This window comes from Acanthochromis polyacanthus, chromosome 1 (genome assembly GCF_021347895.1).
Source record: "Acanthochromis polyacanthus isolate Apoly-LR-REF ecotype Palm Island chromosome 1, KAUST_Apoly_ChrSc, whole genome shotgun sequence".
Classification (NCBI taxonomy): domain Eukaryota; kingdom Metazoa; phylum Chordata; class Actinopteri; family Pomacentridae; genus Acanthochromis; species Acanthochromis polyacanthus.
This window is the reverse complement of record NC_067113.1, coordinates 4,552,458-4,576,484: the sequence shown is the minus strand read 5'-3', so window position 1 is coordinate 4,576,484 and position 24,027 is coordinate 4,552,458. Positions and strand designations below refer to the sequence as shown.

The 24,027-nt window shown below is 41.6% G+C and overlaps 1 protein-coding gene across 1 annotated transcript in view; it reads left to right on the top strand.

Annotated features, from left to right (window-relative positions):
• The first annotated feature begins 6,656 nt into the window (after positions 1 to 6,656).
• Positions 6,657 to 24,027, top strand: part of gabrb1 (gamma-aminobutyric acid type A receptor subunit beta1) — a 60,241-nt gene continuing 42,870 nt past the window's right edge. The window contains 4 exon segments of the mRNA XM_051947043.1: positions 6,657 to 7,302; positions 7,396 to 7,487; positions 7,590 to 7,657; positions 21,846 to 22,066. Of these exon segments, the coding sequence (XP_051803003.1) occupies positions 7,223 to 7,302; positions 7,396 to 7,487; positions 7,590 to 7,657; positions 21,846 to 22,066 (461 nt within the window). The 5' untranslated portion in view covers positions 6,657 to 7,222.

Below are 24,027 nucleotides of genomic sequence, written 5' to 3'. Positions count from 1 at the left end.
TGAAATAAATAAACAACTGGAGAGAGATTTAGAGAGAGATTTTGCTGAATGGGAATTCCTAGATGTTTTTGGATGGAGCATGCCCTTCCATGTAAGAACTACAGCCTTGTTATTTTCAGTGACCTCATAGGTTTTCTGAACAGCAGCTTTTGGTGTGTTGGCTCTGGCCTTCACCAACTTGACAGTGACTGACTCCTCCTAACTCCTGACTAATCTAAAAATGGGCAAAGAGATAAAGTGTAAGAGTAGCAGAATTGAATCTCTTATGGGCTATTAAATGTTTTATGACAGCATCTGCATGTCACTCAAAGCAGCCACATGTTTCAATTTAAATGGGTGAGCTAAATAAAAATGTAATCCCTGTTCAATTGTCATAAACAGGAAAATTACACACGTGGACAAAATTGTTGGTACCCCTCAGTTAAAGAAGGAAAAACCCACAATTCTCACTGAAATCACTTGAAACTCACAAAAGTAACAATAAATAAAAATTTATTGAAAATTAAATAATCAAAAACAGCCATTACTTTTGAATTGTTGATTAACATAATTATTTAAAAAAAACAAACTAATGAAACGGGCCTGGACAAAAATGATGGTACCTCTATAAAAGATTGAAAACTATTTGACCAGAGTGACATGATTAACTCAGGTGTGTCATTTAATTGACATCACAGGTGTTTCCAAACTCATAATCAGTCAGTCTGCCTATTTAAAGGGAGACAAGTAGTCACCCTGCTGTTTGGTGAAAAGGTGTGCACCACATTGAACATGGACAACAGAAAGCGAAGGAGAGAATTGTCCCAGGACATCCGAAAAAAATTATAGACAAACATCTTAAAGGTAAAGGCTATAAGACCATCTCTAAACAGCTTGAAGTTCCTGTGACAACAGTGGCTCATATTATTCAGAAGTTCAAGACCCACGGGACAGTAGCCAACCTCCCTGGACGTGGCCGCAAGAGGAAAATTGATGACAAATTGAAGAGACGGATCGTTGGAATTGTATCCAAAGAGCCCAGAGCAACCTCCAAAGAAATTAAAGGTGAACTCCAAGGCCAAGGTACATCAGTGTCAGATCGCACCATTCGTCGTTGTTTGAGCCAAAGTGGACTTCATGGGAGACGACCAAGGAGGACACCACTGCTGAAAAAACTCATAAAAAAGCCAGACTGGAATTTGCAAAAATGCATGTTGACAAGCCACAAAGCTTCTGGGAGAATGTCCTTTGGACAGATGAGACCAAACTGGAGCTTTTTGGTAAGGCACATCAACTCTATGTTCATAGACTCAAAAACCAAGCATACGAAGAAAAGAACACTGTCCCTACGGTGAAACATGGAGGAGGCTCAGTAATGTTTTGGGGCTGCTTTGCTGCATCTGGCACAGGGTGTCTTGAAAGTGTGCAAGGTACGATGAAATCTGAAGACTATCAAGGCATTCTGGAGAGAAATGTGCTGCCTAGTGTCAGAAAGCTTGGTCTCAGTCGCAGGTCATGGGTCTTCCAACAGGACAACGATCCAAAACACACAGCCAAAAACACCCAAGAATGGCTGAGAGAAAAGCGTTGGACTATTCTAAAGTGGCCTTCTATGAGCCCAGATCTGAATCCCATTGAACATATGTGGAAGGAGCTGAAACATGCCATTTGGAGAAGACACCCATCAAACCTGAGACAACTGGAGCTGTTTGCTCATGAGGAGTGGGCCAAAATACCTGTTGACAGCTGCAGAACGCTCATTGACAAATACAGAAATCGTTTAATTGCAGTGATTGCCTCAAAAGGTTGTGCAACAAAATATTAAGTTATGGGTACCATCATTTTTGTCCAGCCCTATTTCATTAGTTTGTTTTTTAAAATAATTATGTTAATCAACAATTCAAAAGTGATGGCTGATTTTGATTATTTATTTTTCAATAAATTTTTATTTATTGTTACTTTTGTGAGTTTCAAGTGATTTCAGTGAGAATTGTGGGTTTTTCCTTCTTTAACTGAGGGGTACCAACAATTTTGTCCACGTGTGTAGCTAAGGCCAAAACAATTTTTTTGTAACAGTCTGTGAACATGTTTATTTTCACTGTAAAGCCGAATTTTTCAGGCACAGAGATTGCTGCTTGGTAATTATACTGTTGCCAAGGCAAGGAGTGAAGATGAAAAACAAATTAACTTGAAATAAATTGCCCACCACTTGCAGGACCACCTCTTATAGCTGTTAAAAAAGAACACCCTTCACATGCACATCAACAGCAACAGAGCTGCTGTACAAGGTGCCTGCCAGGAGCAACTACAGGTTCAGTGTCTTGCTCAGGGACACTTCAACATGCAGAGGGGTAGGGACTGAACCGTGAACCTTGTGATTGATGGATAACACACTCCTCCATCTGAGCCACGGTCAGCCTTTCCTATGCCTACACTTTAGCTATGTGCCTGGTAGTCATCATTCAAAACATGTAAAAATATAATTACATTTCAGCTGAATACAACACCCATTATTAAGATGTAAGGTAAAAAGGAGGCAAAGAGCCATGGGATGAACTTGCCTCTCTCCGGAGAAAACACTTGAAGAAAAGTAAAACTTACTTCCAGGTTTCTTTGATGGCATTTCCTTTTCTCATAACATCTTTTCATTTTTAACTTTCATTAGCTGGTTTTTGCAACAGTCAAATGTAGCAACACTTACACAGCCAGATGACAACATCCAAAGCTTTCTAGACTAAAGAGGAGATATATTTGGTCCCAAATACAGTGGAAGTTGTTGATATTTGTTTAACTAAATGTCTTTGATCGAGCAGTTTACTGCATATTTCTATGTGTGGTCACAAAACGTATATTTGTATAACTTGTTCTATGACAACACACCATTGCACATTGTCACTGAGTCAGAATTGATGCAGACTTGCACTCGCCCCCCTGGTGATGAGGCTGCTCTTGAATTCATTGATTGCGATTTCTCATTTCTACTTTTCTGATTCCAAAATGGTCTTTTATTTACTTTTAGGTGACTATTTGATAATAGACCTAATATATCACTTCAAGATTTCTTGAAAGTCCTTCTTCTGTGGTTGATTTAAACCTCTCATATAATCATCTCTTTGTAACAGAGTTGCATATCTAAAAGTTACAACTTGGACTAACCTGCAAAAATTCTAAAGTTTGATTATTTTTATATCTTAGTTTATAATTTTCCCTGACATCCTTGAGAGCTGTTCTTTGAATCATTTGTGTTATATTCTAGATTCTGTAATTATTTTTAATGACTTTATCAGTTTCTGGTTTCTCCATTAAAATGGGTTAAATATTTTAGTAATTCTTATTGAATGTTATGATTTGTGTTTCTGCATCATTTTCCTTATTCTAGGGCTGGCCCGAATAGTGGTTTCTGGTCTCCGGATATTCTTGCCCTATTAAAGAAGAATATCTGAATATTTGTTCTGCCCTGTAACGTCTGACGGGCGTGGCTGAAACGACCCGAATATTCGGATCCATTTGTCTGTAACGCCGAATATTTGTTCCGCCATACCAAAATTAATATCCGGATACCGCCGTAGCGAACGAATATTCGGATATTCGGGTCCAGTCCTACCTTATTCAGTTGCATTGCAAATGAGGCATCCACACATTTGTGTAGACCACATATTGATTTTAATATACATGCAACTTTGTTTTATTCTTCGACTGATTAAATAATGTACCTTTCAGGTCCACCTTACTGAATATGTTTTCATGTCGGGAGGGAAGCCGTCAGCATGTTATACTAAGAGACACAATGCACAAATTGCATTGTATGCCATAAAAGAAAGACTTCGTACAACACAATGTGTTAACAAGAGTATGAAGAGAGAGAAAGAGAGAGAGAGAAACCCCCACTACATGGGATTAGATGCAGTGGATAAGTAACACTCTCTGGTCATTTTGCATCTCTTAATCAATGTTGTGCATTTTTTGCTTGATTTCTACTTTATGCATATGAGGCACGGGAAGTGAAGGTCCAAAGCCTCGCAAAACAGATTCAACAACTGCAAAGGTTATTTCTTGCCTCAAATGCTTTCAGAAATACTTTTCGCTGAAGTGTGTTGAAATAAAAGAGAAAGTTTGCAACCGAGCTGCCATGTTGGACACACGCATCTGCTGGACTCAAGCTGAAAGTACTGTCATGTGACCACGTAGTGTCCCGCTAGTGACCGACCACAAAGCATGCACATTCAGATGCAGCATGTTTCCAATGTGAGAAAAACATGCCCCTGTGGACACCTCATTTCTTGCATCCCATTTATTGCCTATGTGAAATGCCCTGCTTTGCATGCTGGTTGCGTTGCAGCGCATTTCATGCTGCATTGTGGCGCATTGGCCCAGAGTTGCCCGTAGCTCATTTGCATAAAGTAGACTTGACTGATGCATCGCGAAATTTTCGTTAAATGTCTAAACCAGCTGTTGTTGAACTAAAATGAGGATGCACAGGTTATTTCTCGCCTCAAACGCTTCCCGAAATACTTTTCAATGAACTGTTTTTGTAATAACAGAAAATTTGAGGCTGAGCTGCCATGTTGGTCAGATGCATCTGCTGGACTCAAGCTGAAAGCGTTGTCATGTGACCATGTAGCGGCCTGCTGGTGACCCGCCGACCAAGCGGCCAATTTCCAGATGTACCATGTTTACATGTGAGAAAAATGGATCCTGTGGACACATACCATCAGGTCTACTTTATGCAAATGAGCTTCGGGATGACACACCGCAGTGCAGCTCAAAACGCACCACAACGCAACCAGCATGCAACGTGGTGCATTTCACATAGATAATGAATAAGATGTGAGAAACCGACAGATCCTGGACACGTACCACAACCCTTGAGTCTCTTGTATTGATATTATCCCTAGCTCCTTCGGGTTACTAGACACTGGTTAGCTCTTAGTTGTGAGTTTGGCTTACTAGTATATTCAGCCTGCTCTGTTCTAGTTTTGTGTTCCTCTGGGGTCTCTTTAGTTCGCTTTTAATACCTTGGTTGGATTTTTGTGAATTCTGTAAATTGTTTAAACCTTCGCTTTCACTTAGGTATCTGCACAAGCCATGGCATTGAGATCCTCAGGCAAACATCTTTAATCTGACCAAGCTGAAAACTCAAAAGGACAAAGCATTTGGAGTCAGGATCCAAAGTCTCTGGAACAATCTGTCTGAGGAAATCCAGTTGGCTGAGTCAATGACTTCTTTGAAGGCTCTTCATAAAACATTGTTTTATCTGCGAGCCCTTCCTCAGTTTATTTCTATGAGTATTGGTTTCACTTTTTCTAACAACATGTTGTCTTTTCATGTCTCTTGAATTCTGATGGTTTTATGACTTATCTGTTTCATTTTCCTGCCTTGTAACACTTTATGCTTTGGATTTTGAAAAGTGCTCTGTAAGTTAAAAATATTAATCATGATTCTTACAAGTGCTACCTGACTACTTTATGTTTACAAGTATGACCAGCCAACAGAACTCTGAGCAAATATCACAGATATTATTAAGGGTTGAATACTCAGATCAACAATTTCTTTATATTTAATCAAATTCTATTGAATACAGATTCTCATTCTTCAGTTTAGTTGCACTACTGTCTAAACAGACTGACCTCACAGTATGAATGCAGTGAGTGTAACTTTGGAAAATTCACTACAGCTCCCTCACACAGCTTCCAAAGATGCATGTTGCCTTCTGAGACACTGCTGTTGTCAGGGCTACATCGTCTTAGCACCAGAAGCCCTCAAACAGCCAGCAGCTAACCTTCTGCTGCTGAGATATGTGAGATATCATAACTCATAGATTTGAAACAACAAAGACAGGCTGGAAATCACTTGATTCTTATTTGCAACTTCTCATCTAAGTACAATTGACCATGCAGATATTTTAAGACAGCTGTCTGAACTAACATGGTTTGAAATGCCCTCTTTGCAATTTCCAGCTATTGCGCAATCATTGTTTAAATTTTAATGTGGTGCATATTTTTACATAAAGATGTGCTTAATCTGCAGATCCCGCTTGAGAGTCCATACAGAAATCCTGGGTTAGGTATAATTCACAAGAGTATACTGGTTGATTTAAGGTCACTGGGCAAACTAAAATGTTTGCTTGAGAACTTGGAAGCCACACAGTGCACACATAATATATCATGTGTATACACAGAAGGCAGATATCTAAAGGGTTTTATCAAGAAGTCAACAGCAAATGTCAGGCAGTCCGAAGAGGCTGAGTCCTCTATGTATGGAATTTAACAGTAATTTCCATCTCCAGCTGAATATACTCACTTGTCAAGAAGTGAGTCAAATTTAATATTACTGAAGACTCCGAGATGTACAAACTTAATACTACTAGTGATGCAAACAAACTACTACTAGTCATTATTTGTTTGATACTACTATACCTACTACCGCTAATAATAATAATGATATAATATATATTATAATAACAATTCTAATAAAATAGTAAATAATAGTTGTTTTTATTGCAACAACTTTCAGTGACTCCTGTGCCAACAACATGACCGGTTAAATCAATAGTTGCTTTCAATTCCCTTCACGCACTGCGGTTGCATCGGAAGCCTTTTTATTCTCCGTGCAGCATATTTTATCTCCCCTCTCATCAGTCGATCGTGCGTTGAACTTTTAATGCGTTTTCCGGGATTTTAAACAATTAATTAAGTTGGTGTGCAGTCCGTGACGCTGCCCGGCGAAGCACCGAAAATGCGCAGATCCGAGGACGTGCTTGTACTGCACGTCCTAGTTTCTCCCTCTCTCTCTCTCTCTCTCTCTCTCTCTCCCCCCATCTCTCCCCTTTCTCTCCCTCCTCTCTCAGGCTGACTAAAGGTGACCGTGGAGTCGCGCTCTGTACTCAATATTGAACGTCTTCAAGTTGAGCGGCAGCGGGGAGACGAGCTTGACGCAGATCAGCTGCGGACGCTGCTGTGTCTGCTGGAAGAGGCGCAGAGGGCTGCTGGAGGGGGCTAGCTACAGAGTCTGTGTGCTTCTCTCTTTAGGCGAATCATCCACATCGGTAAATGCGTCTTTCTTGTAGCCTAATTATTTTTTGCTTTCTTCTGCCTCTCGGATACATTTTTATCCAGAGTCGTCTGGTCTCACTTCGCCATTGACTCTTGGATGTTGGTGAAACGACGCGCATGCGTTGCTCTTGGAATAATTTTGCAGCCTAAGTTGCATCCCTGAGATCTTGTGCCGAAGTCGTTGACTAGCAATGTGGATTACTCCGGATCGCGGATGCTGGGGGTTCTTCTGCATGTCTCTGCTCGTCACTGTAGTCTGCGGGGCGCAAAGGTGAAGTCTGATCCTAACACGTGCTATGCTTTATTCCACACGGGCCCTGTAAGATTTCTTTACTCCTAAATTGAAATGTGTTTCTGTCCTCAGCGCCAACGAACCTAGCAACATGTCATATGTGAAAGCCACCGTGGACAAGTTGCTGAAGGGCTATGACATTCGCCTGCGTCCTGATTTTGGAGGTAAAAGCCACTGTAGTGTTGAGTGTGTTCACGCAGCTGCCCCTTGGTGTTCAGCAGGCTGCCGTAATGCTGGCTAAGGCTCTGCTGTCATAATGTCCACAGGCGCCCCAGTGGATGTTGGCATGAGCATAGACATCGCCAGTATTGACATGGTATCTGAAGTCAACATGGTAAGTTACCTTCCACATTGTTACTTGGTGCGATGCAACATTTTACACTGACTGCCTCCACGTGACAGCTGCGGGGCGAGTTTCTTGCCTTTTTAGCCCTCTCTGTATCAAAGAGAATGAAAGCTTCAGCCGTGTTGGCCGTGTTCGTCTCTTTACTTGCGCAGAGCCGCTCCGGGGGGGAAAAATAAAGAGATTCTGCTCCTCCTCCCGCTCTCTTTCCGGCACTACGGAAAGATCCGCAATGTGTCACCGCTGGTCCGTATGCATCAAGTACAGATCCGCGGTGTCACTACAGGCGGAGGCTGGGGTTTGAGGAGACCCACAGAAACATACATAGAAATAAACACACACACACACAGAGAGAGAGAGAGAGAGAAAGAAAGAGAGAGACGCTGTTTAGTGATTCCACACACGATCTGCAGCCCCAAGCACGTAGTGGTAGAGCCAGTGACAGCTAGGTGTAGGAAAGACATTAGAGGCAAAAGACAGAGGAAAATAACCTGTCTGTATGCATGTCTGGGACGTGTTTTGACCTCTGCAGTAATTACATAACGGCTGTCAGATAGGAGAGAGTTCCAGAAAAAGCAAGGTGTCTGCAGAATATGGTTTGACCACTTAATACAGGGAATTAATGCAGCGCCGCAGTGCCCTGTGAGTACACACAAGAAATCAGAAGCAACTGTGTGAAGTTGGTTGGTTCAGAAAAAGTGTCTGCAATAGAGAGATTAAGGCTAAAGATATTAATTTACTTAGGCTACTGCTTTTGTGTGGACAGTTGTATGTAATGAAACAAGAATTGGGCTATACATGACTTGACAGTTACACACACAGGGATATCCCTGATGTTATTTAAGCGATACACGGAGCTAATACTTTCATTGATAACTTGTTTTTACTGCACATGATAATGAATCATTTGAATCGTTCGAACCACAACGAATCATCTCCTTCCACCTAACCCTATCCTCTGCATCCTTCTCTCTCACACCAACTAACTTCATGTCCAGTTTCACTACATCCATAAACCTCCTCTTTAATCTTCATGCAGGCCTCCTGCCTGGCAGTTCAAATCTCAGCATCCTTCTACCAACATGTTCACTTTCCCTCCTCTGTTCATGTCCAAACTATTTCAGTCTGGTCTGTTTGGGTTTATCTCCACAGCATCTAACATACACTGTCCCTCTGATGTCCTGGTCACCCCCAAAAAGAACCTTAACATTTTAATCTCTGAGATTTATACAAAGTAATGTCAATGAATTAAATATATTAAACAACTTTAAATATGTTTTTGCAAAAGTGTTCTTCTACTGCAAGTCAATGTTTAGTAGATGCACCTTTGGCCACAATAACAGCACTGAGCCTGTGTTATTACCTTGGAACATGTGTGATAACTTCTTATTTAATCTCCATTTTCACTTATTTATTTACATTCATTGCACTACCCACCACTATTGTTCCCTGCATCATCATTTCATTCTGCAGTGCATCTCCGATGGGATTTTTATGGATGACAACAAACTAATCTGAATCTGAAACCTTTAATCTGTGTGGATAGGTCTCGATCTACCTTTACACTACAGTTTTACCTCATTCTTCTTTGCAAAGCTGCTCAACTTCTGTCAAGTTACACGGGAATCATTAGTGTAGAGCCCTTTTCAAGGCCAGCCACAAATTCTCAGTTGGATTGAGTTCTGGGCTCTGACTCAGCCACTCCAGAACATTCACCTTGTTTTCTTTCAGGCATGTCTGTGTTGTTTTGGCTGTATGCTTTCGGTCATAGCTTTGCTAGAAGAGAAGCATCCCTATATCATGATGCTGCCACCACCATGCTTGATGAGGAAGATGATGTGTTTCTGTTCATGTGCAGCGTTTGGTGTCCGCCAAACGTGGCATCTAGTCTAATGGCCAAAAGCACAGTCTGGGTGCCATCAGACCAAAGAACTGTCTTTCAGTTGCCTTCAGTCTCCCTTTTGCTGAACTCTAGCCGAGATTTAAGATGGAATTTTTTGATAGTGACTTTTTCTTCACCATTCTCCTATAAAGCGCTGACTGACAAAGAACCAGTCAGAGTTGGTCCAAGACATACGATAGTTGTATGCGCAGTCTTTTCCATCTCTGCTGCTGAAGCTTGTAACTCTTTTCAGAAGGATTATAGATGTCTTGATGGCGTCTCTGACTGTCCTCTTTCTTGAATGGTCACTCAGCTTTTGTGGATAGTGTGTTCTAGGTAGATTCACATCTGTGTCATATTCCTTCCAGTTTCTTAGTGATGGATGAAACTACTCTCAGAGATATTCATTGACTTAGAAAGTTTCTTGTTTCCATCCCCAGACTTATGCTTTTCAGTAAACGTTTAATGGAGTTGTTTGGAGTATTCTTTTGTCTTTATGCTGTCGTTGTTGCCGGGGGTGCTGATTCACCTGTGACTGGGTGTTCCAGATACAGTTGTCTTTATACTATAATCACTTGAGAGACATTGACAGTACTCAGATGATATTTATTTCTCTAAGCATTATTTGGCTACACCTGTGTTGAGTTTGTAGCTTCACTGTAAAATTTATGCAATCACTTATTTTACATCTTATGTTCTCAATTAATTGGCATTAATATGTAGAATTCTGTTTTCACTTTCAAATGAAAGTCTTTTGGTAAATTGTTGCCAAAAAAGCTCAATTTAGTAGCCTAGCCGCGCTAGACCCAGGTCTGAAGACGCAAGGGTCTAGGAACTCTCGACAGGGAGGGAGGCAGGCTAAAAAGGTTGTCTTTCAAATCACTCTGCAGCAGTTGGGTAGGTATACAGCCAATCAGCGCAACGAATAGGCTGATGTAGTTCCTAGAGCGCCAGACATCAGAGGATGCGGGAGTTCAGACCCAGGTCTGAAGACCCTGGCAGAGAATTAAATTCGTTGCCGTGGGTTGTCTAGCGCGGCTCGGCTAATCTTCTTGTCTATCCTTGTTTCTATGGTTGTTTCTGTCAGAATCGTCGTGCCTCTGTCGTCACTTAGTTACGCCCGCCTTCTGACTCTACACTTCATGGTGATTCGTCGGCCAGTTTTAGGAACATTCAACCTCGAGGCTTACCGAGGGTATCTAGACCGACCCTGGCAGAGAATTAAATTCGTTGCCGCGGCTAGGCTATCAATTCAGTTCACCGTGATTAAATGTTGAATTAAAGAGGAAAAGTTTGAAAGGGGAAAATATTTTGTAGGACACTGCAACTTCACCAAAGCAAAGACTCAGCAGTTCCCTAAAAGAGCTGGGGAAGTTTGTAGACCCTTTAAAATTTTCTGCATTAATCATTAAATTGTATTAGAATTCCTAAAACTAACTAAAGAGAACCCAAGAAAATTAAATGAGATAAAAATATTATTCTCAGTAAATTATTTATTGAGGAAAATAATCAAATATCACAAGTGTGCAAATGGTGAAAATAAAGCTCTAGGATTAGCAGTTAGTTTGAAAGTGAAATTAAAATTGAGTGTTTTCAATCAATCATGTGTCAGTTTTGCACCTCATCAAACAATCCACTGGGATCTGTTAAAGTCTGATCCTCACAACATTTATCCATGGAAGCGTATCATGGCAAGAAGATTTCTGAGAATGGCAGAGAATGTTGTTATGAGGTTGGTGAAAGTTACAATCTGTAAAGAGCTTGGAATTCACCAATGCAGCATTAAACAGATGGAATGTAGATATAATTCAGGATTGCTGTACCATTCCCAGGTGTGGTTGACCAACAAAGGCAACTCCAAGAGAAAGATGTGTATTAGTAGGCAAGGTCACAAAGGAACCCAGGGGAAGTTCTGCGCAGCTAAAGGCCTCTCACATTGGCTGATGTTCATGTTAGAGTCCATCATCAAGAGAACACTAAATGACAACAATGTGCATGACTTTGGAAAAACACAGTTGTCCAAAAAAGAACATTTCTGCCCATCTTCAGTTTGCTGAGGGTCATGTGGAAAAGTCAGAGGGCTGCTGGAGAAATGTATTGTAGATAGATGAGACCAAAATAGAACATTTTGGTTCAAATTAAAAATGTTCTGTTTCAAGAGAGGAAAACACTGCATTCCATTTTAAGAACCTTATCCCATCTGTGAAACATGGTGTTGGTGGTAGCATCGTTTAGGCCTGTTGTGTTGCATTTGGGCCGGGATTGCTCACCATCATTAATTAACGGATTCTGAATTATATCAGTGAATTCCAAATAATTTGAGTTTGTTGAGTTTTGTTGAATTTTCTCTATAATATTGTAGGGTTTTGAACTTACTAATGAAGTGTCCTGAGATGACTTATATGGTGAACTGATGCTATATAAATAAAACTGATTGAGCTGATTGAACAGGGAGCAAAATATCAGCACATCTGTCAGTGAACTGAATCTCAATAAGAATTGGGTTTTGCAACAAGACAACAACCCTGAAAAACACTAAAAAGTTGCTCTAACAAAAAGTGGTTAAGCAGGAAGAAGGTCTGCATTTTGGAATGACCAAGTCGAAGTTCTATTGTACTGTAATTCAGTTGGAATGTTTTGGAAGAACCTGAAGAGAGATGTAATGCAACCATGGTCATTGCAGTTGCATTTGAGATGTGCATCCTTCATTTGTTGTGGTGTTGCATCTGCATGACAATCACAAGTATTTGGATTTTTAGATTAAGTACCAGCTCATGAGCAGTGTAGTGTAAGGATGTTCAAAGCGACATACATCTGAGAATAGATACAACCCAAGCAAGGGCACACTAACCAGAAGACATGAAAAGTTGTGTTGACTCAGCAATTGTGTATATCACATGCTTTATCTTCTGGGGGTTCGGACATATGGGTTCTGTAACGCATGCTGAGGCAATCTGAATTGTAACTGGCGCTATATAAATAAAATTGAATTTAATTGAAGGGCATTAAGTTTAACTGTGTCTGACAGGAGTCTTCTAGGGTAGCTCATGAGACCAATGCTTTAGTTTGAAGCCATGGCAGGTAAAACACTTTGTTAGTTTATATTGCTTCCTGCACAGGCCTCCCAGAGAAACAGAAAATAATAACAATCATAATAATAGATTTTATTTGTAAAGCGCTTTACATTGTAAAACAGTCTCAGTGCTACGATAACTGTAGCAGTCGGAACTAAAACCATATTTTTTATTTATTTAGCATTTTTATTTAACGACGTTAATAACATTGAGATCAGAGATCTCCTTTACAAGGGAGACCTGGCCAAGCGCACAGCAGCATAGTCACATTAAAAACAATAAACAGATAAAATTAACATTAAAACTTGCTCACATATAACACTAGCACACAGACCAGGTAGACTGTAGGTGCATGTCCACTAGATGTGATTTTCCCACCACATCTGAAAATCGCACGGATGGCGGGCAGTCACTAGCGGACCACAACATTGTCACATGACAGCGCTCAAGCAACGCTGGGCCACTACAGGGTCACATGACCGCACTTTCAGCTTAACAGTCTGGCAGGCATGTCGGATAAGTACAGCGGCTCGGTCACAAAAACTTTCTCTTTTATTTCGAAAACACTTCAGTGAAGAGTATTTCTGAAAGCATTTGAGGCGAGAAATAAGCTGTGCAGCAGCTGAATTTGTCATTGTAGTTCACCGACGGCTAGTTTAGATGTTTGAGGACAGTTTCACAATGCGTGGAATCTCCACACGCCGCATCAAATTTGCATAAAGTAGGAGTTCAGTCTACTTTATGCAAATGAGCTGCAGCCCGCTCCAGGTAAACACACCAGATCGCAGCTGGAAATGCAGTGCATGTGGCATGCTGATCCAGCTGCAGCGCGTTTTCAACTTGGCGCACCCTGTTACCAACACTAAGGAACCTGAACAAAGTACATGAAAAGCACATTTGTGTATAATTGCTTAAACTCTTTAAAGGACAATAAGTCAAACCATTTTCCGCTGAGAAAGTAATTTCTGATTATTTTCAATTAAATGATATAGTAATGGTTGAAATTAGGGTTACAGGGTTTCATAAAGTAACAGGGTTGAATAGCTACATTATTGCTGATTATAGATCATCTTGTAAAAGCGTAAAATAACTGCTCAAGACACCAAAGTAGCTTTTAATACTTTCTGTCAGCACTATTTCTCAAATAAAAAATGAAAAAAATAACTGAAATGTGGCTGAAACTTGCCATTTGTTTCAAAACATCTTCATCATTTTGATGTACATTTGATGGCTGGCTTCCCTAGCTTATCAACATATTCACTCTATCACATAGCTGAAAAGTTGCCATTTGCTTCAGAACATCAATCTTGTAATATTTTTGGTGTGACTGTAGGTTCAGGGTGTTGTGTGTGGGTATTAGACATTCACCACACAGTAGAATGGAACAGGCAGGACGTAGCTTTATTCATTAGCATGAGTCTTCACTTCTTCTCTCATGCTCTAGGTCCTATCCTGCTACAGCTTGGGGATAGCGCCCTCTGTAGGACTCTTTTATGAACAGCCTGTAATACTGCAAAGTTATTTCACATGAACACAACATCTTCCCCTTTTCAACAAAGGATACTTCTTATGCAATGAACTATCAACGTATCAACAAAACATTTACATATTGCGTTCAGTACTTAGTATGTAACTCAGAATCTACACTAAGACTGTTAAACAAATAAGACACTCTTTTGCCCTCATTTAGACATGACAAAGTCCTGGGTCCAACTAGGTGGGTTTCTAATCCTGATAGGTCTTAGTGCAGAAGCAGACTCAGGATGAAGTGGTTCGTCAGTCGCATGCTCCGTAAAGTTCATTACATTGTCCAAGTTTGATTCTGGGTTCAACTCTGCCAATGCGGATAAGCGTGAGCCGTTCCAGACTCTTCCATCATCCAGCAGGTAACTGTTAGAACTTTTTCTGGCTAGAACAGTCATTGGTTTGGTAAACTTGAGTTCTCCTTTCTTTACTTTCCAAGGTTTCCTAACCCGGACTTGGTCACCAGGCCAGAATTCTGTTGTTTTAGCATGTCGGTGAGCATCTGTGTATTGTTTTGATTTTATTTGTTTTTGTTTGACTCTTTCACGTATAGTGTGCTCGTCTGTGGACGGTACAGGCATCTCTTTAATCACCAGCTTTGTTCTCATTCGGCGTCCATGAAGCAGTTCTGAAGGGGATACACCAGTGGTGGAATGAGGTGTCGCTCTGTAGTCCATCAGGAATGTTCTCAGGAATGTTTTCCATGGTTGTTTTTGGATTGTAGCAGTCTGTAAACAGTCTTTAATAACACGGTTAAAGCGTTCTACTTCCCCGTTAGCTCTCGGATAGTATACAGATGATTTTAGGTGTGTAATGTCCCTTCTCTTGAGAAACTCAGCAAACTCAGTGGAGACAAACTGAGGTCCGTTATCACTGACCAGCTCTTTTGGATTCCCCTCTCGAGAGAAAACAGTGGACTGGAACTGGATCATAGTAGCGGTGTCAGCACGGGGAGCGAAAGCCACTTCAGGCCACTTGCTATGGTAATCCACAAGTGTTATAGCAAACCGACAGTCAGCAGGAGCTATCTCAAACGGGCCCACAATGTCCACTGAAACCTTCTCCCAGGCAGCGGCTGGCAGGGGCACAGGATGAAGCGGGGCATCATGGGTCACTGTTGTTTTATCGTTCAGACGGCAAGTCGTACAGTTTTTAACAAATGTCTCTATTTGTGAGTCCATCTTGTACCACCAATATAGTTCTCTGAGGTGTTGTTTAGTCTTAACAATGCCTTGGTGTGTCTCATGAGCGATATCAATGAGCCTTGTCTGCATAGACTCAGGTACGAGTAAACGATGAGTACCTCTGATGACACAGTCCTCTATGACCACAAGCTCAAGTCTAATCAGGAAGTAGGGCTGTAATTCAGGATCAACCGCTTTCTTCTTTGACGGCCAGCCCCTTTTTATCTGTGCACACAGCTTTTTTAGCACCGGGCAGTCACGGCAGGCGGACTCAAACTCATCCTCAGAAACAGCGCTTAGATCGGCGAGAATGGTTGCAACAGACTCCACATTTTCAGCATATGCAGGATCTGTCTCTGGCAGTGGAAGTCTTGATAGACAGTCAGCAACATTGTTCAATGAACCTTTTCTATATTCAACATTGTAGTCAAACTCCATCAGGCGCGCAGACCACCTGGCTATCCGTAGGCCAGCACGGTTGTTTCCTTTGGTCGTGAGGAGTGTTGTTAGCGCTTGATGATCAGTGCGCAAAAGGAATTTTCTTCCCCAGAGCCATGTTCGCCATTTTTCGACAGACCAAACGCATGCTAGCGCTTCCTTTTCGACAATGGAATACTTCCTCTCTGCGTCCGACAGACTGCGGGAGGCAAAAGCCACAGTACGTTCTTCACCATTGTTGTCCATTTGAGTAAGGACGGCCCCAAGCCCATAGTCTGAAGCATCAGTAGAAACTATGGTAGGCCTGGCAGGGTCAAATAGCGCCAGTGCAGGGCTGTTGACAATCAGCTGTCTGACTTGGTCAAAACTCACTTGACGTTCATCGTTCCATTGAAATGTACTGTTCTTTCGCAATAAAACTCTCAGGGGCTCCACAACATCAGCATAGTTGGGCACAAATTTATTGTACCAGGTTGTCAGCCCTAGGAATGAGCGCAGTGCAGCAAGGTCAGTAGGAGGCGGAGCATTCAGGATTGCAGCTACGTGAGAGTCATCTGGCAGCAGACCGTCTGAGCCGACCTTGCAGCCAAGAAAACTCAGAGTAGTTTGACGAAACTTGCATTTGTCCATGTTCAACCTCAGGCCTGCGTTGTTTATTTTACGTAACACAGCCTTCAGATTTACCTCGTGCGCCGCTTCAGAAGTTCCATAGACAATGACATCGTCAAGGTAGCACTGAACACCTTCCAGTCCACTGAGGATCGTTGACATCATCTTTTGAAAGGCGGCAGGGGCGGAGCTAAGTCCGTATGGAACTCTGCAATATCGGTACAGGCCTTCGTGTGTAATAAAAGCCGTTAGCCCCCTGCTATCTTCATGCAGCTTTAGTTGGTGATATGCAGATTTGAGGTCTAGAGTGGAGAACATGACAGCTCCACGCAGCTCAGACATTATGTCCTCAATCAACGGCAGAGGATGGCCATCTATAATGACAGCTTTGTTAGGTTCCCTCAAGTTCACGCACATACGAATGTCACCGGTCTTTCTCTGGGTGACCACAATTGGGGATACCCACTCAGATGCGTCAATCCTCTCAATAATTCCATTTTCTTCCAGGTTCTTTAGTTCATTTGATACAGCATCACGCACTGAGAGAGGTAAGCGGCGGAGCTTTTGTTGCACAGGCTTGACTTCAGGTCGCACTTTTACTTTGTGAACAAAGTCTTTTGCGCATCCAAACGCAACTGGAGCTTTCACTGTTTGTTTGGGTGAGGCTTCGGTTTGGTGAAGGGTTGTACTGACTGTAGAGATGTCAGATAGCAACTGTCCTCCTTTTATCTCTAACTCAAGAGCAGCAAAAAGGTCCATACCGAGTATTGGTGTTCCCGTTTTGACTATGTAAAAGTCAGTAGTAGCACACTTGTTATGGTAAGTAATTGTAGCTTTAAGACACCCTAACACATTCAGTTTATCCTTAGAATATGTAACCAGTTGCACTTTGGGTTCATTTAGCTTACTCAAACTAAAGTGTTTACGGTACACATCACTAGGCAGTATAGACACACCTGACCCTGTATCAACAAGCATCTCAATATCACAGGCCTGAGCAGTAGGTGCAGTAATAGTAGCAGTACACATTAGCTTAGAAATGTCAATACCACTGTTCACAGCCAAGACAGTTATTTCAGGCACGATCACATCATCACTCTTATTGGACACTTCATTTACAGGCTTAGCAGAGGATTTACAAACTCGAGAATAATGCCCTATTTTTCCACACATTTTACATTTACAGTCTTTAGCAGGACAAGATTTATCATTTGCAAGATGGTTTTCTGACCCGCAACGGTAGCATGTATTGCTTTTTCCATCCATCTTTGGCGTACTCCGCTTTGTTTTGAAATTGCTCTTTTTCCTCACGTGCACCGCGGCAACATCTTTTGAAGTGTCGGTATCAGCAATGGCTTTTGCATTGGCTATGGCAGATTCAATGCGCTGAGCTATATCCAGTGTCTTTACTAGAGTCAGATTTTCCTCCATTAGCAGTCTTTCACGTATTCGAGGATTGTTAGTCTTTTCTACAATCTGGTCGCGCAGCATCTCATTCTCCATGTTGCCAAATCCACAATGTTTAACGAGCTCACGTAATGCTGCAACATAGTGATCTGTAGACTCACCCACCGCTTGTGCTCGCTGGCGAAAACGGTACCTCTCGGCAACAACGTTCACTTTTGGATAAAAGTATTTTTCCAAAGCACTCACAGTCCCTGTATAGTCATCACTATCGAGTGGCAAAGTGCTGTAGATTCGTTGTCCTTCTGTTCCCAAGCAGTGAATAATCAAGGCTCTCTTCCTCTCGGCGGAAAAGCCATTTCCCCCGATAGCAAGGAAATAGTTGTCGTACAACTTTTTCCACGCTTCAAAAGCGATCTTTGGTTCACCCGGGCACTCCAGGAAACCGCAGGAGGTTGTAAGGAAAGTAGAGCCATCTCTTCCTCACTACTTGCCTCGTCGCCACTTTGTTGTGTGTGGGTATTAGACATTCACCACACAGTAGAATGGAACAGGCAGGACGTAGCTTTATTCATTAGCATGAGTCTTCACTTCTTCTCTCATGCTCTAGGTCCTATCCTGCTACAGCTTGGGGATAGCGCCCTCTGTAGGACTCTTTTATGAACAGCCTGTAATACTGCAAAGTTATTTCACATGAACACAACACAGGGGTGATTGGAGGGGTTATTAACCCTTCGTGTAACTTTCTCCTGGCTTTACTCCACTTGTGAGCTTCTCTCCACTCCTTTTGTTGGGCACGCTGTCCTCTCTCTCTTTAATGTCCCCCATTATGAATTGTAAGTCATTGTTTGAATACAGTTTGATTTACACTACCAATCAAGAGTTTTAGAACTCCGTAATTTAAAATTATGAATGTTAATGTCTCATTGTACTCTCAAACGAAAGCATTGAACAAATGAACAAGTTGAGTTTTTAAAAATCAATTTAGAATCTAAACTGGAATCTAAACTTTTGACTCATCAAAGTAGCCACCTTTGGCTGATATAACAGCTGTACAGAAACATGGCATTCTTTCCACAATGGAAATCAAATATACTTCAGAAAGTTCTTCCCAACTTTGTTGCAGAAGTTCCCATAAATGTGTGGTTCTTGTAGGTTGCTTTGCTTTCACTCCTCTGACCAGTTTTTCCCAAACCAACTCCATGGGGTTTAAGTCTGGAGGCTGTGCTGGACACTCCATGTTTTAATTTTTCCTAAGGTAGCTCTGGCATAGCTTGGACTGATGTTTTGGGTCATTATCTTGCTGTAGGATGAACTCCTGACCAACTAGGAACATACCAGAGGGTACTGCATGGCACTACTAATGCTGTGGTAGCCATTTTGGTTCAGGTTTCCTTTCACTCTGTACAAGTCACCAACCCTGGATCCAGCAGAACAGCCCCAGACCATCACGCTTCCTCCTCCATGTTTGACAGTTGATGTCACACACTGAGGAACCATCCTTTCTCCTACTCGATGACATACAAACATCCTGCATGATGAGCCAAAGATTTAAAGTTTTGATTCATCAGTCCATAATACCTTCTTCTAGTCTTCAGTAGTTGATTCACAGTGCTTCATGACCAGACAAGCCTTTTTTTCTTATTCTGACATCTTCGCAATGGCTTTATGCTGCCCATTTATCACTCGTGAGACTTGTTCCTTACGCTAGTGTTTACTTCCACTTCATAACACCGTAGAACTGTAGTACAGTAAAAATAATTTACAAAAAACATTACTTTTCACATTACTGCACCTTTCTTAAATATATTACTCTTATATTGTCGTCACAGAAACGTAACTAACCATTTTGCCTGCTCTAACCAGTGGGATAGCTTGAACATCTGCTTTGCCTGGAAAACTCCTACACCGCCTTTGAAATACAATAAGCCATCTTTAACACACAGCAATATTCAATTTCACAACTTAATGTAAACAACAAAAAACACTGACCACTCTGTCCACTTTTAAACAACAGGGAGAAAAGGGTAACCTCAATACATGTCGTATAGTGATTGCATGTGAATCACAAACAACAAAAATTTTTTTAAAAAACCCCAAGAAGAAATGGAAATGACCAAAAATAATCACAGAGCCCCCAAGTGGTCAAAAAATTGCAACTGCATGAAAAAGCGTCATAGTTTTGACTGTGCTTTCTGAACATACACTAGTTGGTGCACATTATGACTGAAATTCTGGTGCAACAAGCTCGCCATTGGACTGATAAATACAAAAACAAACCAATTTTTTCTAAATAAAAAGCAATTCCATTATATACATGTAAACATCTATATAAATATATATATAAATTTGTATCTATAAATACAAATATATATATATATACACACACACACACACACACATCTGTAAACATACACATCTGCACATATTTATTTTACAGTGAAGATGCAGCAGCAATATTGCACATACATTGAAAAAAAGTAAAAAAAAAAAAAAGTAGCAGCAGTTATGTTTTCATAGTGACAACGGGTGCCCAGAAAGATTATTTTAAGTTCAAGAGTCTGATGGCTTGGGGGATGAAAGTGTTACAGAACCTGCTGTTCTCGTTCTGTCGTTCTGATGCTGCAGAACCTCCTCCCAGAGGGCAGCAGGGAGAACAGTCCATGGTGGGGGTGTGAGGAGTCTTTGATGATGTTGCAGGCTCTGCTGAGACAGCGCTTGTGTGCAACATCCTGGATGGATGGAAGAGAGGTCCCGATAATCTTCTCTGCCCGTCCTCACCACCCTCTGCAGCGTCTTCCTGAGGCCCTGGAGCTGCCAGACAAGATGGAAATGCAGCTGGTCAGCAGCTCTCTATGGTCCCTCTGTAGAAGGTGATCTGGACGGGAGGGGCAGCTGTGCTCTCTTCATCCATTGCAGGAAGTTGCTGATTCTGTCAGTAGATCGTATTTAATGTGACATCTATAAATTAGACAAATTTATCCAAAGCTATCCTTTGTAGGAATACATTTGGGCGTAGCACATACTGGTGCATGTGCTGTATGCATGTGATCTGTTACATATATTATTATCTGGATAATGTGTGGCTTCCCAACATGAGACACAAGTCTCTGTTTCATTATATCTCCAGTTTGTGCTTGTATTTTTAAAATTTCATGTTTGTTGAATTGGTATTGTTTGAATTTTACATGTCATTGTAAAGAATTAGTGGATGTGCTATGATGGAGCATGTAGTGCCAGATATTTTTCAACTCAGAAAAGAAGACACAAATCTTTGCTGTTGCATTGTAACACTGAAAAGTAGTGCTTTCTAACTTTATGATGAGATGAAGATGTAGAGGAGCAGCTGTTGTTCCAGTGAAATTTGGAAGAGGATGAACCTATCATAACACTGCAGCAACAAACAGGTTCCTTGGTTCTTTTCACATTATTTTTGTTAGTTCAGCCAGACTGTGGTATGGCACAAGTGTCTTGTGTTTAAACTAACCTAGAACAAGACAATTATTTAAGAAGTCAGTGGGTGGGACAAAGACAACCAGGAGTCATATCCACAAAGGTTCTGAGAAGAGCCATTTAAACAAATCAGTTAATTTAAAAAAAGCACCACTGCAGTTCTAGCATGAAGGAGACCCACTGTAGAGTATTGTAGAGCCAGGGCCAGCATTGGATTTTCTGTAAACAGGGGGCAATATTTCTGTCCTGGAGATACTGTAGAAGGGAAACTATTTCAGGACTATGTCAGAAACTCCAACCCAGTTTTCTAGTCTGTCCAGTAGTGTTGTTTGGTCAGCAGTGTCCAAAGCAACAGTAAGATGCAACAGGAGTAGGACTGAAATTTGCAATCAGTTTCGACATGAATATACTTTTTCACCGTAATGCGAGTCATCTGATGACTGTGGTAGAAAAAAAATATAAAAAGTTATCACTTGATGTTCGAAAATACAAACTAGCACTTACACAATAGAATAGAAGTACACACTTGGAATTGTTCAGGGCAAGAGGGATTAAAGACTTCATGGCCAATTCGTGTTGATGTACTAACTTTCCTCTCACCCTGTGTTCAGGACTACACCATCACCATGTATTTCCAGCAGTCCTGGAGAGACAAGCGCCTGTCCTACACAGGCATTCCTCTCAACCTCACCTTGGACAACCGGGTGGCAGACCAGCTGTGGGTCCCTGACACCTACTTCATTAATGACAAGAAGTCTTTTGTCCATGGGGTGACAGTAAAGAACCGGATGATCAGACTGCACCCTGATGGAACTGTACTGTATGGTCTTAGGTGAGAGCTGTTTGTACGTCTTTTCTTCTCAAAACCTGAACTTTTGTTGCCTTTGTTAGCAAGTACTTGTTACCACTGTATACACATTCTGTGACCTTTTAAATGGAGATCATTATAGGTCAAAAGCCAGATCAAGTACGTAAGTTTTATGTGCGCTTGGTTAAGGACAGAGAAAAGCCAGTTAATGCCCCAAGAGGACATTCAGTACATCAGACTGCTTTATTATTTGCCAAGCTATTTTTTCATAGTTTTGCTCAATATTTGCCCTTCACAGTTTGACCGCTTTACATCCATGTTTACCACATACAATTTTCCTTGCAGTATTCAAAATAGACTTAGTGTTGCTCTTTATCCATTGTTATGGAGCAGGTCAGAGACTCAAATGTGAATGACAAAGGCACAGAGGACAGGAATTTTAGACAGTAAGTTTTTGTACAATACGAAGGTAAGGATGACGGGTAAAGCAAACTGACATCGCAAGGGATACACGAAGATCACTACTCTTGAGGGAGACTACTAGGGATCGAGTGGGGGAGTGAAAATACAGTACTGGAAATACTACCGAAGCCGGGACAGGACAAGATACGAAAATGCCAACTATCTGACAGAAAGCAGAATATATTTACAAGACTGAGTTCACCAGGACTTGGTACTACCAAGCTAGGAAAGTCAAGGGCGAGTCAGAGCTAGAAATGCGCACATAGCGCATCAACATGATCAACAGAGCAACACACAGACACGGTGAGTTTAAACAGAGCAATGTGAGAAACGTGCTCAACACTAACATGCAAGCACTACCGCTACCCTGAGAGCCTGAGAGGGAGTGGGGCTCGACTTAGCTGACAGCCTGATGGGGAGACACAGTGAGGGAATGTGGACAGAGAAGGCTGGTGCATGGCAGGAAGGGCTTCTTGATGGTGCACCCAGGTGGAGATTCTGAGAGGTAAATCCAAGCAGGACCAGGTTAAATATGAACAGGCAGGAGCTGAGGTTATGGCAGGAGGCAGACTGAGTAGGCAGGGAGGGTCACGGAACTGAAGCAGAGGGAAACACGTGGTTACCACAATGAAACCAAAAGCAAACAAAAGGAGAACGAGAGCCTGACTTGTCCAACAGAGGTTGTTCTACGGTCTGGCATCGTGCAGTGGTCTGAGCACGGCTTTAATGGTGAGGGATTGATGAGTTGCAGGTGGACCACTCAGGTGATCATTCAATGGCCTGACAGAGCACACATTCCTCACACACACCTCACTCACACCCACATGATTGAAAGAGGAAAGGAGGGGATAGGAGGGGAAAAGGGAAAGCTGCCACTAAGCAGAGCTGGAGATGGTGGTCATGACAGTCCGTATTGTGTAGACTTCCTTTCTTGAAGAGTGAACTGTTTAGTACATTTGCATATCAGTGATTTACCAAAAAAAAATCTGAATGTGAAGCAGCAGCAGTAGCAGCTATCTACATAAGTCATACAATAACACACATTTTACTTGCACAGTATGCTTGTAAACATAGCTTAAAGCATATCTTCATGCTTCAAGTCTGTTTTCTTGCAAATTACATGTGGATATGCAAGAATTGTATATTGGGTTTTGAGTATTGCCAGTGGGAAAAACAAGAAGCTTACTTAAATCTGTACACTTCCTATCTGGACACAGATCGAGAGTTGAAGCAGCTTTTGCCATTCATCCTGTTTAGACACAGATAACACAGTCTACAAAGCACTGACTGTGGTGAGGCAATCAGTAAATAGAAAATGTGGCATTTAAAATTACAAATGGGTACATCAGAATGAAACATAGAAACCACAAAAGTACTGAGGACTACACACAAGGAGAAGTAAGGAACATGTGTTCGTGGCTTATGGTCTCTCCCTGCCCCCCCAAAAAACAGTTTTAGACCTCTTATGCCACAAAGAGGATCTGTATAACATGACTGTTGTGTTACATTAAATCTTTGCTGAG